Below are 18,538 nucleotides of genomic sequence, written 5' to 3' on the forward strand. Positions count from 1 at the left end.
ATGAACCAGCCTAATTGATTGTGTCACAGGGAGGGTTTGAGAGGCAAGAATCCAGGTATTCACAGGGTAATGACAAATGGAATGATGAATGGTAATTTAATGTTAGGGTGAAGGGTCAGTAATAAATTATAATAGTGTTAATAATAATATTTTACTTATTTCTTCTGGTCAACTTTTCCAGGCAAGTTCCACTTTGGAATATGCTTCCCAGAAAGGACCATCTGTCTACTTTTTAGTGAGCTTTCAAAAATAGCCCAAACATAGAGTTTCAAACAACCTTTTTCAAAATAAAACTTTATTTGGTGTTGTTACTTTTACTGATTTTTATTATATTTTGATCTGGTTTATCGTAATGTTATTTGTTTATTCCATTTGTATACCATGTTTTCTTCCACTGTAATAAGTTGTTCCATCTGCTCAGTGTCATCCAGAGGAGCTCTTTCAGGTGACTAGCAGGCTATTCAGTCCTGGTCATGTTGGACTGTCCACCCAGACTTAAAACTGCCAAGAGCCTGCTGTGATAAGCTACATCCTTTCTAGCTTGAACAGTAATTAATACAGTCTATGCCAGAAAGATCATTAGCTGCCTCTTGTTGTGTTTGCCTGGATCAGTTTCAGTCTTTTTCTCTCCAGTGCTGGCAGGTTGCTTAGTATGAGCAAACATAAGCAGCTAGATAGACAAAAGTTTGTTGTCAGAGGAGGCGACAGCAGGGAGTGGGACCTAAATGTGAGTAACATCATCTGGATACACTGTTATTGTTCAAAGCATGTTTAACAGAGTGATCCTATACATGTCTACTTAGAAGTAAAGTCCCAATGAGTGCAATGGATCTTACTCCCAAGTAAGTGGGCCTATGACTGCAGCTTTAATTTGTGACATAAATAGACTAGGAAGACTAGGAAGATTAGAAGAGCACATGAAGATTTCTGGAAATCTTGTGAGTATGCAGCATTTACTGGTACTCTGTAGTTCCATTTCTACCTAACAGGGTGGTTCCAATAAAGAGTTGTGCCATTAACCCCATGTCAATTGTACTGAATTCTGCTGAGATGTTTAACAATAGGGTTGTATTTTTGTGTTTTGCCTTCAAGTAAAGATGGTCCACTCAAGCTAACAAAAGAATCTCTGACCAATCCGAAAGATTAACAAGTGGTAAGAAATAGAGAAGTCTACATTATCTGGGAAACTCTCAAGCATCATTTCTCAAACTTGGGTCCCCAAATGTTTGACTAAGTTCCATCATTCCTGGCCACTGCCATACCAAGATGATAGGGGTTGTAATCATTGGGGAAGAGTGCTTTAGAATTAAATTGCAAACAGATGTTAACCACCTTCTTCAATAAAGGAGAAGAGGGACAGTTAAAAGCAGAAAATGTCACCAGCACTCAAACAGACTTTATAAGGTGAGTAGTACAGTGGTACCTTGGGTTAAGAACTTAATTCATTCTGGAGGTCTGTTCTTAACCTGAAACTGTTCTTAACCTGAAGCACCACTTTAGCTAATGGGGCCTCCTGCTGCCACCGCACCACCGCTGCACATTTTCTGTTCTCATCCTGAAGCAAAGTTCTTAACCCGAGGTAATATTTCTGGGTTAGCGGAGTCTGTAACCTGAAGCGTATGTAACCCAAGGTACCACTGTAATGACATGTATAGGATCACAGTGTTAAACATGCTTTGAACCATTTGTATATCCAGAAGATGTTAGCTACATTTAGGTCCCACTGAAATCAATATAAAAAGTGAGTTGTGACTAATTTATTTCAACAAGGATTATAATCCAATGAAATGAATTGCTGAAATGCATTTAGCTTGATGTGGTGGTAGATTATGACAGTGTGTTACAATGGAGCAATCAATAAATCCAGATGTGAGTCATAGACTATTCAGGAATCACAAATCAGAAGGAATCAAGTGATGTTCATGCTTGCACTAGCTGTAAGATTTAGCTTATAACAAGAATGTCAAATAGTTAGCAATGTAAATATGTTGATATAATTTACCGGTAAGTGTCCTTAAAAAGGAGAGAATGGTAATATACTTAACTGGACTTTCAGGCAGTAAACAAACTGAATGGACACAAGAATTGGCACTGACAATAAAACAAGCAGAGTTGGATGGATCATGCTAAAAATAATCTTCAGCCACCCCTTCATGTGAAGGAAATTCCTGCCACACCTCAAACCAAACATTAGAGAAAGCAGGCTAAAGCCACATAATTTCACTAGGGTAAAAGTATACTCTTATTTGAATAAACTATTTTGTGCAACAAGCAGCATTTTAAGCTTCTCCGGAGGATTTTTGCAGTAAATTACATTTCATCAAGTACTCATATTCTGAACTAGATACTTCTTATATGGTGACTATGGATTTTAAGGGAAGCACCATCTGACACTTTCTAAAGCTTGCTGCATATTCATTGGCTGAAAACTACAAAATAATTTAGAGGTAGGAAATTATTTGTTTTAAATACTTCTATCTTCTTACTGGTAATGTGCTTCAGATTATTATACAACCTTGTTAACCAATTATCATGCTCATTGATTATATACATTTGGCGTATATCTAGTGTCCTTTCATCTAATTATATTTGTCATGTAGTTTTATCCTTAGAAGCATCCAGTGATACTCAGTGATACATACAACCTTTTGCCCAAATGTATACGTAGACATATTTATGTATAAATATAAATAAATTACTCTGATTATTCACTAAATTCAGAAATTAACATTTGGTGATCTCTTAAAATGTTCTTGACCACGTTGCATAGATATAACAGAAAACAGAACTCTGGCAACTGGAAAATTATGTAATATTGCATAATCCCCAATAAACAGTTAATAGTATGAATTTATGTTTCACTACCCCCCCCCCAAAAAAAAACACACCCTACATTCCATCTTTTGCCAGTCTACTTTGCTGAAATATTTCCCCTGCTCTGGAGAAATGGTGATGTCAGTTTTGCTGCGCCTATGTAAAAAAATGGGAGAGGGATAGGATCAATGCTTTTGGGAAACAAGAAGGTAGTTCAGGTAGTGGTGAGGTTGATGCCTCTTATAACTATCAAAGCAACTCCATTCTATCAGTGCTGGCAAAATGGTGTGCCAGCATTTTATTACATCTTGGTGGGTTGGAAAGGCATGCTGAGTGGAGCTGTTTTAATTATTTATTTTTTACAGTTATATAAAACCTTTTCTTCCAAGGAAGTCAAGGTGATGTACATGTTTTTCCCCTCCCCATTTTATCCTCACAACAACCCTGTGAGATAAGTTAGGCTGAGAGATAATGACCAACCCAAGGTGACCCAGTGAGCTTCATGGCTGAATGGGGATTTAAAGCCTGGTCTCCCAGGTCATAGTCCAACACTCTTAACCAATACACCACACTGACTATATTTCACTAGACTAGCGCCCCAGACGCTGTTTTAGTTGCAATGCTGCATGCCCTTGTCTTCATTACTGCCACTTATGTGAGGATCAAGTTATTAGTCTTTTATTTAGGACTAAGAGTAAGTTGATTGAAGTAAATAATACTTTTGACCTATTCAATCAATGTGACACAACTTTCAGTTATTTTTCACATGCTAATAGAATCAGTTCATTAACAAAAATGAATTCAACATCAGAAGAATTGAATAGCAAATTAGGAAGCATGAGAACTGGGAAATATATGTCAACATTTAAAAGCTAATATTGTACAGCCAAATCTAGATAAGGAAAAGATGAGATATGAGGAAGCTGGACTTGAAACAAGGGAGAGTGTAGGTAAACGGCCACTATAGTACCAAAGCTTGAGAAGAAAGAAGTATCGTCTTCTTTTTGCACACAAAAAGTAAGCTTTTGACCTCATTATCTTCATTTTTGGAAGGGAAGGTGTTTAAAGTGAAGTGGAAAAGACAAAGGGGAAAGTTGCTAAGGAGAAAAGAGAATACAGCCTTAAAGAAGTGTCCCTCGGGAGCTGTGGTATATTGGATTTGTATGAAGAACGGAAAGCAGAGTGTTGTGTGACTATATTATGAAAATGTTGTTTAATATGCTTGGAAGGATTTCACTAATAATGGTATCACAGAAAGTTGTAAGATCAGAGCCCTAGTAAATGCTACAGAAGTCTAGAGAGCTTCTTTATAAAGAAATAATAATACAGATTATTTAGATTAGGATATCAATTTTCTCAAGTCAAAACAGCTGAATTAGGAAATATTTTTTCATTTTTAGCATTTGAGCTTGTACAGTAGACATTTACTTTGAAGATAGAATACAGTAAAATAAATATAGCTATGGTCCCAATATTGTCTTTAAATTGATTTAATATATTTTAATGTTGAGAGGGAACTACTAGTAGTTTTGCATGCATTATTGATATTTAGAGAAAAAGCATGCTTTGTGATATTTGCCAGTGAAAACAACTAACTGCACAGTATTGTAGTTTTATAGTTTTATATTTTTAACTCATAAACACTTCTCAGCTTGACTTTAAATATATTCTAAATTAGAATAGCTAAACATATTTCATAATACTGGTCCTATTGCAATATCAGATCATATTCCTGTTTCTTGGTCCATTTTATTTTTGTGTAATGTCTCCTTTTGAATTAACTGGAAACTGAGTATTAGATACTTTTTTGCTCTATTTACAAGTAGCAAGGCATGAAATTTCTAGTGTCAGGGACATCAATTCAGCAGTGGCTGTACATCAGACTTTATGGGGCAGGCCCAGCTATAGAAAGAAGAAAACCATAAGAGAATAGATTTACAACATAATCCTATACGTGACTACTCAAAAGTTGAATCAAATGGATTTACACCCAGCTAAGTGGCTTTAGGACTGCTGCCCTAATGTTCTGTGCGAGACCTACTCTTGATCTCTGGAGATACTTAAGAAAACTAAAAACCACATTTAACTCTTTCCATATCTTGAAGAAATGAGTTCTCTTAGAATTTTGCTGACCAACATTGTGGGAAGTCAGTGATAAAAAGACCAGATTACTGGTACATCAACTGATGCAAACTAAAAACATGAATCATATACTAAATGTTAAAGCTTCAGGTAATATTATTGATAGGGTAAGATTTCCCTTGGTTAGGATCCAAACACTTCTCTGCATCTCATGTAAATGTCCTGTTCATGGGAAGGACTGAGATGGTCATGTACAGTCAGCTTCAGACGTGCTTGGAGGAAGCAGTTTATTTTGGTGAAATGTGGGTTAAACAAGGTAACTGTCAGGTGGATTTGTAGCTCCTTGACTGACCGAACCCAAAGAGTACTCATTAATGATTTCTCACCATCCTGGAAAAAAGAGACAAGTGGGGTGCCGCAGGGTTCTGTCCCGGGCCCATTGTTGTTCAATGTCTTTATAAATGACTTGGATGAAGGAATTGAGGGGGTGCTCATCAAATTTGCCAATGACACCAAACTGGGAAGGGTAGCTAATGCCACGGAAGACAGAATCAGAATTCCAAATGACCTTAACAGATTACGGAACTTAGGCAGGAAGAACCAGATGCACAAATATAGGATGGGGGACACCTGTCTTACTAGCAGTACATGTGAAAACGATCTAGGGGTCTTGGTGGACCACAACCTTAACATGAGTCAACAGTGTGATGCAGCAGCAAAAAAAGCTAATGCTATTCTAGGATGCATCAACAGAAGTATAGGGTCCAGATCAAGGGAAGTAATAGCACCACTCTATTCTACCTTGGTCAGACCACTCCTAGAATACTGTGTCCAGTTCTGGGTACCACAATTTAATAAGGATGTTGACAAGATGAAACGTGTGCAGAGGAGGACAACCAAGATGATCAAGAGTCTGGAAACTAAGCCTTATGAGGAACACTTGAAGGAACTGGACATGTTTAGTCTGGAAAAGAGGAAACTGAGAGGAGATATGATAGCCATCTTCAAATATCTTAAGGGTTGTCACATGGAAGATGGAGCATGCTTGTTTTTTCCTGCTCTGGAGGGTAGGAATCGAGGCAATGGCTTCAAGTTACATAATAGGAGATTCTGACTAAACATTTGGAAAAACCTTCTGACAGTAAGAGCTGTTTGGCAGTGGAACAGACTCCCATTAGAGGTGGTGGACTCTCCTTCCTTGGAGGTTTTTAAGCCATCAGTCATGGATTCTTTAGCTGAGATTCCTGCATGGAAGGGGGCTGGACTAGATGACCCTTAGGTCCCTTACAACTGTGGCTCTATGATTCTATTATTTCATTCTAGCTTCAGGCCTGAGTATGGCACTGAGGCAGCCTTTGTTACACTAGTATTCATCTTTATCAGGAGAGAAACAGGAGGACTATGGCCTATCACTTATCGTTGATTTCCTGGCAGGTTTTGATACTACTGATATTATTTGTAAACCACCCTTCATCTGAAGATCCCAGGGTGGCTCATACAAATACAAAATGAGAAAACAAAGTACACAATAAAACAAAAACAAACCAATAACCAACAGTTTTATAAAGCCATAGAATATTGATCAGCTGAACACCTGGTTAAAGAGAAACACTTTCACTTGGCACCTAAAGATTTTAATGAAGGGGCCAAGCAAGCCACTTTGGGGAGAACATTCCACAAATGGGAATTCCACTGCAGAAAAAAACTGTTCTCATGTTGCCACCTTCTGGACCTCTTATAGAGGACACAGAGGTGCTTTCCATTAGCTTTGGCTGGTGGCCCAGATGCATTGCTATCTGGATAGGGATATCCTAACTCATGTTGTCTATGCTCTAGTTAAAGTAACCTTTATGTTAGATTATAGCAATGCATTATACATAGGGTTGCCTCTGAAGACAGTTCAGAAACTTCAGCTGGTGCAGAATTTGGCAGTCAGGTTTCTCACTGGGGCAAGATAGTTTGAGCATATTACACCAATCCTGACCTGACTGCACTGGCTACCAATTAGTTTCCGTGCCCAATTCAAAGTGCTGGTTTTGACCTAGAAAGCCTTAAATGGCTCAGGACCACACTACATCAAGGACCATCTCTCCCCATCTGAACCAACCCAGACCCTTGGATCATCACCTGAGGCCCTTCTTCAACCACTTCCTCCTTTTCATCCACTACTTAATCTCATCTACTTCCTTTAATCACCCTGACATTCAGCCATCAATAACACACAACTTTTCTAACTTAAGCATTCTGTTAATTTCCCCTACATTTCCATAGTTTCATTAGCCAGTTTTCTCTTCACTCTGAGTATTCTAACAATTGTGCATGTTCATAATTACATTTTATAGCTATGTATAATTATAGCTATGGGGAGACCCGCACGACTTTCCGGCGGGCACCCTAGGCTTGCGGATAGCAGCCTGTTCTGGGGGCTGGGGTCGGGGGAAGCGCACCGACCCCTCTCGCTCTCCAGGCTTCAGGAAGCTCTCCGCAACCCTAGGGAGACCAGTGCGACTTTGCGCTGGTCTCCCCAGGGTTGCGGAGAGCTGCCTGCATCCCGAAGCCTGGGGCGCGCTGAACAGCGTGCCCCGGGCTTCAGGCAGCTCTGTGCAAGCCTGGGGAGACCGGCGCGACTTCCCGTCGGGCACCCTAGGCTTGCGGATAGCAGCCTGTTCTGGGGGCTGAGGTTGGGGGAAGCTCCCCCGCCCCAGCCCCGTGCCTGGAGGAAAAATAATTTCCCCCCCCTTTTATTTCCCCCCCAAAAAACTAGGTGCGCCCTATGGGCCGGTGCGCCCCATGGGGTGAAAAATACGGTATTTCCCTGGACCTCTGTTTCCTTTATCCACTCTTTCCACAGATGCCTCTCTCAGATTAAGCAGTGGGTGAGCAGCAAGAAACTTTAGTATATATTCTGACCCCCTGCTTCCCAGCACTGCCTCTGAACTCTCTGACCTAAGCTTCCCTAGTTCCTGGGATCTCTTCCAAATCATCTTCTAATCCTCAACCTATTACTTCTGTCTCTATAGCTGGAGTGAAATTTTAATCCAAACCCACAACTTTCCCTTCCACCACAGAAGCTAAACTATAACTATTCCTTTCCTTGCCATCACTTTAGTGCTTGAGCTGTTGAGAAACATGTGGAAATAAATGCCATTTGACAGTTATGCCTGTATATTTCTCTTAGAACCAAACTACATTAAATTTCTGAGGCAGTAAATAATTTTAATATGGCATCTTTTCAGAAGACCTGTCATATAGCTGGGTTACATCAACTGTGTTTATACTGCCAGCAAGTCACAAAGCTTCCTTAAAGGATCTTTTGCCACAACTTCCCTTCCTTTCCACTGGACACCACAAAATATAGCTTGTAGTAATGCATTCCTCCCCTATTATTTAGCTTACTCTTTCATCTGCTCAGTAGTTGTACAGTATATGTTTTACAGTTTAAATAGATGTGCAGCATGCTATTGAATTTTGAAAGGTAAAAATCAGAATATATCCTTATCTATGAACTTCCTCAACACAAAACATGACTTACAAACCTCTAGTCTCATACACTTACATACTAAAGAAATGTATTTAATGTATATGTCAGGATACCGACAACCAAATACTTATTGTGCCAACAAAAATGTTTAGGAAGGGAAATAACAAACATTTTATGTTAACAAATCCTCTCCTCATACTGCAGTGGCAAGGTACCTGAAAGAAAGTGGCCAACACAAGCAATGGGGTGATCCGCAAGAACAGGCAATTAAAATGTCAAATTAATACACTTTTGAGTACATTTTGATTCATTTATTTTTGCTGTGAAGAGTTCATGTATTATCATCAACAGTTCTTAGGTTTGCAGTTGTGCTCTGAATTATCTGGAAGACTTGAAAATAGTTGCTAGTTAAGATCTCTTTCATATTTAGCTAAAAGTAACTGAAAAACATTTCAACTATTATATAATAATTTACCAAGAAATGTTCTGATTCAAACCATACACAGTATTTTAGCCCCAAGCCTAGAGTATGTTTTAGTCTCAAAACCGTACAATGGTTAATTCTCAGACAAAACAACATTAAAAAATGACAACATAATTTTGCCAATTTCACAACAGTCCTCTTAATACATTTTGTTTTGTTTTGTTTTGTTTCCACAGGATATCAGATCAGAACTTGAATATGGGAATCCTGAGTCAACTGTTAACTATCACTCTCCTCTTTGGAGTCCCAGTGTTCTGCCAATATGACTATGAGGATGACTATGATAATGAAATGGATAATGAATATCCATCCATTTTTCATCATATTCCTAGCATAGAATATGCCATTCCTTATCCCAGCACGCCTGCTCAGTGTGCCAAAGAATGCTTTTGCCCACCAACTTTCCCACTAACAATGTACTGTGATAATCGTAAACTTCAGACTATACCAAGAATTCCCAGTCACGTCCAGCAACTCTATCTACAGAATAACGACATTGAAGCTGTGCCTGTGGAATCCTTTGTTAATGCTACTGCCCTGAAAGAAATTAACCTCAGCCACAACAAACTTAAGTCTCACATGATTGACACGGGTGTCTTTGGCAAACTTTCAAATCTAGTACAACTCCATTTAGAACACAATCTGCTGGAAGAAATTCCATCCCCTCTACCTAGAAGCTTAGAACGATTGCTCCTGGGTTTCAATCAGATTTCCAGGTTGCCCAGCAAAGACCTAGAAGGTTTAGTAAACATGACTATGCTTGACCTCTGCAATAACCACCTGGAAGATTCTCAACTGAAACAAACACATTTTTCAAAGATGAAAAACCTAATGCAGATCAACCTCTGCAGCAACAGACTTCAATCAATGCCTCCAGATCTACCATTTTCACTTATGCATCTTTCCCTTGAAAATAACTCAATTTCTCTCATTCCAGATAATTATTTCCAGAAACTTCCAAAGCTTACTGCTATAAGAATGACACACAACAATCTGCATGAAGTTCCTTATAATGCTTTTAACCTTTCTAATCTTGTGGAACTCAATCTTGGGCACAATAAACTGAAGCAAGTATTCTACATTCCAAGAACCCTGCAGCATTTGTACATAGAAGACAATGACATGGAAGGTTGGTTGAATTACTATTTTAAGGAGTTATTTCTGTAATGTTATCCTTTGTTTTCAATGATCTAGTCTCTGTAAAGTTAATATTAGTTTTTAACCATTCTTCATACTGTTAGCTATGCATGGTGACAGAGAAGTTAGAGCATAAATGGTGGAATATCTACCCTATTCTTCTAAAATATTTTTCCAGGAAGTTAGAGCAAGGCAATGTAATATGAAAAAATGTAACATTTATTTTTTAAGTGCTAAGAGGAAGGCATGTTTGGCAAACCCTCACTATGATCAACTCCTGCCCAGAAACCTATGTCCCCACTGTGGAAGAACGTGTGGTCCAGAATTGGCCTCCACAGTCACTTACGGACTCACAGTTAAGACCATGTTCATGGAAAACAATCTTACTCAGCTACGAATTATTGCCAAAGAAGAAGAAGAAATTTCCTATTTGAAGTAAACAAAATAAATAAATGGATATATGTAGACCAATACAAGTTTCTCATGGTCTCTGAGACTGTTGTGTAAGACTAAGGTAGACGGGTAGAAGGAAACAAATGAGAAACTGGAAAACTTAATGGTTTAAAAAATAAAGTATGAACTGAAAACCACAGCCTTTCCAGCAGCTCTGGTTTCTGTCTTTGGTTGAATTGTGGTTGAGCTGATTAAAGCTAAAGTTTGAGTGGGTAAAGTTGAAGTCAAATTATTATTATTATTTGCTCTTACTAGTTGCTTCTTCTTTACAAAAGTAAATAAAAATCATGACAAGACAGAAGTAATATTAGTAAAGAAATCTGATTCTTTGCAAGAGATAGGCTTGCTAGTAATCACTATGTTATCTAACCCTATCAGACCAAGCATATAGCTTAGTTCTCCTGAACCTAGTTTTAGTCCTATATAAGCAGGGGTCTTCAATAAAATACTTCATCCAATACACTAGCTGGAGCTCATCTTCTGATGGGCCTAAAATCATATTCAACCAGAATTGCAACCATTGCAGTGGATTACAGAGTTGTTAAAGGTGCACGTGTTGAGGTTTAGGTCTGTATGTACCAAATAGGACATTTTTTCATGTATGAGTTGCCTTGCATCAAGGTAAAAAAGATTAGTAGTAAGAAAAAGGTATTTTTTGCTGGTATTGCTGAGGTTCCCCCAGAAGAATTTCACCAATATTCTTTCTGTTGTTTTAAAATAATGTATTTGTTCAGGCTCAAGTAGAAATAACTTGAATGGCATGTAGATGAAGGACCAGGTGAGGACATAGGAGGATTGCACAGACTTCCCATTTCATGCAATGTCTCCATGTCATTCTGCAACATTGACAGGGGTAATGACTCTATTGGTACCTGCAGGGATCCACCAGTTGTGGATACTACATCTGTGATCAGACTGTATCTAGCAGCTGTCTAAGCTATTTTTAAAGCTGCTTTTTTAGTATACATTGAGAATTTTAATTATTATTGGATTGTCTAATATTGTCTAGCAACTAGAGTGAAAGATAGCACCTTATTGTCAGAATATGTGAGAAAGATTTGATTTTATCTTATTTTATGTGAAAGTTTGAATATGCATTTGAGACAATACTGTACTGCAGCAAAGAGACAGAGGAAAAGACAAAATTATTACTTTATCATCACCCACATAGCAAGTTGCAAACCTCACATCCTTTATGGCATCTGTTCAAAGTTATTTCTGCATGGGTTGTAATGAAGAAAGCAACATGCCATGTGAGTTGTCATGATTGCAAGGTAAGACTTCACTTAGCCAACCCCGGTGGTAAATGCTATTGTGTGAAAAATGAAAGGGAGGGGGAAGCAGCAGTCCATATACCCTATTATTTTTCAAGCTTCGTTACCTGCTTAGCACAGATACCTATTATTCCCAAGATTCTCATATTCCCAAATTGATTCAACTCAGACTCTATGCAAAACCATAATTTGCACCAGTCATAGTTGAAAATCTAAAGTACATTTTGACCTCTAAGTTACAACCAACCAACCATGGTCTAGCACTGTTAAATGAATTGCATTCTGTCTCATAATAGCACTCTTACATCCATGGTGCAATCTCTTTCATTACTACAAACTCCAGTTATACAATGTTAGTTCTTAGTTAAATTACAGGTGGGGGCGGGGAGTCACAAAAGCTTGAAAGCAAAGGTTCCTGCAATATAGAAGATTAAAAGCCTCACAGAATCATGTTATACTTCTTTAAAAACAAACAAAGAAGTTACAGTGTGATTCTATACATATCTACTAAGAAATTAAGTCCCGCCAAGTTTAATGGGGCTTACTCCCAGGAAAGAGGATATGCAATTGTAGCTTTATATTGTTAAGCTGAAGAAGTGGTTTCATCTTAACTACCGGTAGTCTGGCATAACTAATCATACACTTCTATACATTTCTACTCAGAGGTAAACATCACTGACATCAATGGGACTTGTATAATGTATCAATGTATCAGAATCCACTCTTAGCAGTAAAAGTATCTTATAAATGACTACAGAAGGAAAAAAATCAGCTCCTTTTAAAGTATTCCTTGGTTGGATTATACTGAGTAGCATTTTTGCTTCTATGACAGCAAATCAGCATTTTAGAATTAATAGTTCCACCTTTTTAACACATTGTTTTATCTTTTTACAGTAATCAATGTTACCTTAATGTGTCCTACTATTGATCCACTGAACCTCAATCACTTAACCTACTTACGAGTGGAACACAACAAGCTCACCACTCCAATAAGTACATATGCCTTCTTCTGCTTTCCACATATACGCAGTATTTATTATGGTGAACAAAAAATTGGTGCCAACCAGCAAACACAGCTGAGAACGCCAGTGTTCCAAAGATATTTAACACCAGAAGAGTATGAAGAAGCAGAAGATCACGAAGAACAAGATCATGATCATAATCAAAGGGAAAGGGATGATGATTACTTTGACCCTTATGTATATTAAGAGGTTATAAGGTATAGTAGTATTATGACAATTTATTTTCTTATAAATAGAGAAAATACCCATTTAAAAAGCAAACAAAATCATTTTGAAAATGCAAAATATTTGTGAGACTTGTGAAGCAGGTCTGCATATTTTTCGGCATTTATTTATCAAATTTCAACCTACAATGAAAAAGTACTTCCCATATTTTCAAACCAGACAATGTTGGAACAGAAAAAGATTATAAATATCTTACCTACCCAATTAGAAACTTTCAACTATATATACAAACACTTTGCTTGTGTGATATATTTCTAGCTACAGATATCATTGAACTTACTGTCTGCATTATGGAATAATGACATTCTCAAATGGGAATATTATTTTTCCTAGGTTTGTGATATATAGTACAAGTTAAAAGCATGGTCACAATCCTAGGGAAGCCAGTGTAAAAGTCATAACTGATGTAAAAGGACCTGGACGGGACTTTAAGAAAATGTTAGGATTCCATTATGAGAACCAGCTACAATCAAATAATTAAAAGTCCACAATTACAAATTTTGCTGCTTTATAAACACTTTATTATTCAAATATATGCTCAGAAAAACATACTGCAACAATAGTCAGTTGAAAAAGAAGGATATTAGAAATGTGCTTCTAGTGTAAGTTTTCTATAGGGTGCTTAGTGCATTTAAACTGGATCTAGGATGTAATCTGCACCAGTGTTCACCAACATTCAAATGTTTAATGTGAACATACATATACAAAACCAGAACTAGTTTACATTCAATTCAGTGACAGTACAGATCAATTATAAGAGCAGAGTTGTCTTTTTATGAAGCATCTGGTAATTCTTTTACTCTGCTGGCTGGTTCCCATGGTTTAACACTATGTAACCAAGTCTCAAGGGACGCGGGTGGCGCTGTGGGTAAAAGCCTCAGCGCCTAGGGCTTGCCGATCGAAAGGTCGGCGGTTCGAATCCCCGCGGCGGGGTGCGCTCCCGCTGCTCGGTCCCAGCGCCTGCCAACCTAGCAGTTCGAAAGCACCCCCCGGGTGCAAGTAGATAAATAGGTACCGCTTTATAGCGGGAAGGTAAACGGCGTTCCGTGTGCTGCGCTGGCTCGCCAGATGCAGCTTTGTCACGCTGGCCACGTGACCCGGAAGTGTCTCCGGACAGCGCTGGCCCCCGGCCTATAGATGTGAGATGGGCGCACAAACCCCAGAGTCTGTCAAGACTGGCCCGTTCGGGCAGGGGTACCTTTACCTTTAACCAAGTCTCAAAGGGCCCTTGGGCTTGCAAGCTACCCTTGCTCCCATCTCCAGCCAAGAGGAAGGAGTTCTGTCAGTTTCCTTTCAGTTTCAATAAACTCAATTTAGTTTAATGTGCAAACGAGGAATCCTGGTTTAAAAACAAACAGCAGTTAAGCAAGGTAGCTTCACAACCCATGGTTTCACATTTGCTTGTATAGCAATTAACGTTTTTTTGTTTTGAACCAGGATCTGTTGCAAATGGAAGAGGCTTTTCTGGGGTTTGCTGGTGGCTCATCCACAAAGTGCTAAACCATAGACTTTCACAATGGTTCAGCATTAGCCATACCTCGGGTTACAGACACTTCAGGTTGAGCGTTTTTGGGTGGCGCACTGCGCCGAACCTGGAAGTACTAGAATGGGTTACTTCTGGGTTTCAGCGCTTGCACATGTGCAGAAGCACTAAATCTCGCTTTGCGCATAAGCGCCGAATCACAACCCATGCGTGCGCAGACGCGGCGCTGCGGGTTGCGAACGTGCCTCCTGCATGGATCACATTCGCAACCTGAGCATCCACTGTAAGGTAAAGGTAAAGGGACCCCTGACCTTTAGGTCCAGTCGAGGACGACTCTGGGGTTGCGGTGCTCATCTCGCTTTATTGGCCGAGGGAGCCAGCGTACAGCTTCCGGATCATGTGACCAGCATCCACTGTACATGTGAACTAACCCAGATTTCCTCTTTGTACATAACTTTGTAACAGACAAGTAATTATGCAAACCTGATGCTTGTCAGCAACACACATAGAATGAATTATATAAGCAGCTAGATTGTAACTATGTAATGTTTAGTTAGCTATATATCTAAGCATTTACAAATAAATGTACAATATACTTTAAAATGTAACAGAGTTCTTCTAGAAGATTATCTAAATAAAGTTATCAGTAAAAACATGCACTGAAAATGTGACATTTATTATTCATTTTGCCCCTCCCCCATGGGGAAAAAGCTGTATTATGTTTTTCTAAATAAATTCTGTTTCTGACACTGCACTGAAGTACTTGAGAAGCAATACCATTTCTGAACAAGAGGTTGCTCAGCATTTAACAGATGTTTTGTATTCTTAGAGATTACTTATAATATATTAACATTCCAATGTAATACATATTCAGTTTCCTTTCTTTTATTGCTTTCTAAAGCTCTGAATTGCAAAAACCAAAAGATATCCGATAGGGGAAACTTCAATAGATGTACTTCTGAGTTAATATCAAAGTTCATTTTAGCTATACCAGACTATACATTTACATTGAGATATTATAGAAATAGTGACCTACCTACCTAAATCTCTTCCATTCCAGAGAAAAGGTCATAGATGCATTGGAACAGCCGTATTTTATTTAGTACAGTTACTCGGGAAGTGGTGGCATATCATAATGTGCTGCCATTTCCAGGGCTGTTTTTCAGTAAACATGGCAAGCACCACACCTTCTAGCTGCTCCAAACAGCTAAAATTGGGTTTTATTAAAGAAAAAGTGCCAGGAAGCCTTCAGGCCACCTTATTTTTTAAAAACCAAGTAGGAACAGATCATGTGGTATGCCCCACAGAGAAACTTACGGTCTTCAAATAAAAACATTTTGAAGGTCCCACGCCACAGAGAAGTTAGGCTGGCCTCAACTAGAGCCAGGGCTTTTTCGGCTGTGGCTCCAATCTGGTGGAACACTCTGTCACAAGAGACTAGGGCCCTGCGGGACTTGACATCTTTCCGCAGGGCCTGCAAGACAGAGCTGTTCCACCAGGCCTTTGGCCAGGGCACAGCCTGACTCCCTCCCTCGGCAATCTTCGCGGAGCTCTGGCCCAATGGTTGCCAGTGGCTTTATTATATTATTATATTATATTATATTATATTATATTATATTATATTATATTATATTATATTATATTATATTATATTATATTATATTATATTATATTATATATTATTTCCTTGTGATTTACCAGGGAAGCCAATCTGGATCAGAGCACAGGTCAATCTAGAACAGCATTCTATCTCTAGCGACTACCAATGAGATGCCTCCGGGAAGCTCACAAGGGAAGCTCACAAGGTAGCAGCTCTCCCTTGCTGGTAGCATTTTGTAATCATCACTATTTTAACCTGAAGTAAGGGTGAAATATTATTAACCATCAGTTATGAAGCACCTACATTTTAAAAACAGCTAAAAGGTGGGGGGAGTCTGTCCCTGCCTGCAGGTATGCAAATTAAAAGACATGACACAAAAAGGATGGGGAATGAAGTCTCAGACAAGCAAACTGAGGGCTCAATTTCTTAGTCACATAGCTGTTGTTTTGATGACCAGTATAAATGCAAACAGTTCAGGGAAGGAAGGAGCCAAATGGCACCTGGTCTTTCAGCCAAGCAACAGCTGCATCTTTCCATGTCTCAACTATGAAACTAGAAGCAAGATGCTAAGAGGGCACAAAAGCTACAGGCCGAGAAGACTGATCTACAAGTAGACAAGATGTGGTGCTCCAGGTACTTTTGAACTCCAACTCCCATTAGCCCCAGTCAGCATTGCCAACAGTAAGAAATAAAGGCGGGAGTTGTAGTCCAACAACATATGAAGAACACCACAGTGGTTACTCTGCAGATTAATAGTGTTTCCCAAATTTTCAGTAAAATTAGAGACACATTATACACTTATTTTTAAAGTGCATAAGAATGATACAAGGAGGTATTTAGGTTTACAGTATTGCGCATGAGCAGCTACAACATACTGCGTCACACAGAGGTGGTATCTACTGTCAGATGAATTCTCTGTACTCTAGTTGCTGGCAATTGCAAATGAGGAGAGGATCATTGCATTCAGATCCTGCTTGCAAACTTCACATAAGCATCTAGCTGGCTAGTGTGGGAATTGGATGCTGGATCTGAGCGGGCTTTTGGCCTGCTCCAGCCACAGCACGGCAGCAACTAGATTTTACTGCACCATACAAATAAAAAGAACTTATTTCAAAAACAGGAGAATTCTTTCGTCAGAAATCTGTTCCAGCCCCAGAGAAGCCCAGCCCCTGTGTATTTTAAGCATCACTGAGCTGCATGCAATTTGAAGGAGGCAAACCCAGACAGCACCGACTTAAGCAGACACACAACTGAGAACTTCCTTCCAGTGGCTAAAAATTCTAGTGTTTCTCTATAACAGCAATGACTGAATTATACCAATTACATACAGTTCAGCCCTCATTATCACTACAGCATACCAGCACAGAGCTTTCCAAACTGTGTGTCATGACACATTAGTATGTCGGCTGCATCCTGTAAGTGTGTCATGCAAATGCTCCCCGTGCTCCTCCCAAGGCTGGAAAAGGGTTAGTTTAACCCCCGGGTTACTAGTAAAACTCTGTCATGATGCATGTCTGAAAAGTGTCTCACCAACATGAAAAGTTTGGAAAGCTCTGTATTAGCAGTTCTCTTACAGTACACTCATTTGTCCTGGCATACACTTTGGAAATTACTGAGCTAGTAAATGCATGTCTACAGGAGTAATAGAGATGAAGGGAGGCCTTGGCCCCTTCCCTATACAGTTAAACAAACTGAGAAAAATGACTGGGGAGTTCTTTGCCTTATAGGCAGAGCCTTATTAAAATCACAATTTGCATTCAAATTTGAGGGGATGAGCTTTCCAGTTCAATTTACAGTCTACCTGCCAACATACAAAGAAATAAAATCTCAGAGGATCATATTATAAAAAGAGTCAAAAGAGCAACAACAGTTATCTCAACAACAACAGGCTCAATTTTACTTTTCTTCTTAAACACCACAGGTTGCAATCAAAGCAGTGCTCCTGCAAAGTGAATGTTCTACCCTCTCCTCCCCTGCACAGTTGTTTGCCCATCCAAAAGCATATCCCAAGGGTCAAAAAGTTTCAGGAATGGCCTGGAATGTTGGGTGGGTGAATTGTGCAAGAGCTTTCTCCAGTGATTCCTTACACCCACTCCTGACAACTCTCTCTTCCCACCCCACTGTCAGGCCTTTCCCCGGGAGTGGCTTTTGGAGGAGGATAACGCTTGAGGGAACACTGCTCCGGATGCAGTCCAATCCGGGACTGTCCATATAATAGCTTGACTTGTAAAAGTGAGAGAAATTGTCATTAGTCACTGAATTTAAGAGAAAATGAAACCAATGATAGAAACAGTTGGACTAAAAAACTTTAAAATTCTTCTGGTGCCTCAGTATTAATATTAACAGGACACATAGTATTTTAATAAAACATGCACTGATTTTCAGTTTTGCTATCATTATTTTCCATCTGCACAGTGAATTCAGGGGAAACATTTATGTTCAGAATGGATCAAGTTTCAAATGAAGACTGTAAACCAGCAGAT

At 39.1% G+C, this 18,538-nt stretch overlaps 2 protein-coding genes across 12 annotated transcripts in view; one reads left to right on the top strand and one right to left on the bottom strand.

Moving 5' to 3' along the window:
- The window catches only part of CENPP (centromere protein P), a 155,307-nt gene that overhangs the window by 109,511 nt on the left and 27,258 nt on the right, over positions 1–18,538 (bottom strand). The gene's annotated exons all lie outside the window — the stretch shown is intronic.
- Positions 394–15,108, top strand: OMD (osteomodulin). 9 transcript variants are annotated; one of them, XR_014522419.1, is made up of 5 exons: positions 396–2,447; positions 9,038–9,990; positions 12,620–13,812; positions 14,188–14,729; positions 14,863–15,108. XR_014522419.1 is itself a non-coding variant. In XM_083489024.1 (4 exons), the coding sequence occupies exons 1-3, from the start codon at positions 817–819 to the stop codon at positions 12,931–12,933; spliced, it is 1,293 nt and encodes a 430-aa protein (XP_083345150.1). In that variant the 5' UTR covers positions 705–816; the 3' UTR covers positions 12,934–12,944; positions 13,306–14,103. The 9 variants fall into 9 exon arrangements, 8 of the variants coding, with proteins under 8 accessions (XP_083345151.1, XP_083345150.1, XP_083345149.1 ...); XM_083489024.1 differs by lacking the exons at positions 14,188–14,729; positions 14,863–15,108 and having other exon boundaries at positions 705–842; positions 12,620–12,944; positions 13,306–14,103; XM_083489025.1 differs by lacking the exons at positions 14,188–14,729; positions 14,863–15,108 and having other exon boundaries at positions 394–727; positions 12,620–14,103.

The sequence above is a fragment of the Podarcis liolepis genome (genome assembly GCF_965112155.1).
Source record: "Podarcis liolepis genome assembly, chromosome: 2".
Classification (NCBI taxonomy): domain Eukaryota; kingdom Metazoa; phylum Chordata; class Lepidosauria; order Squamata; family Lacertidae; genus Podarcis; species Podarcis liolepis.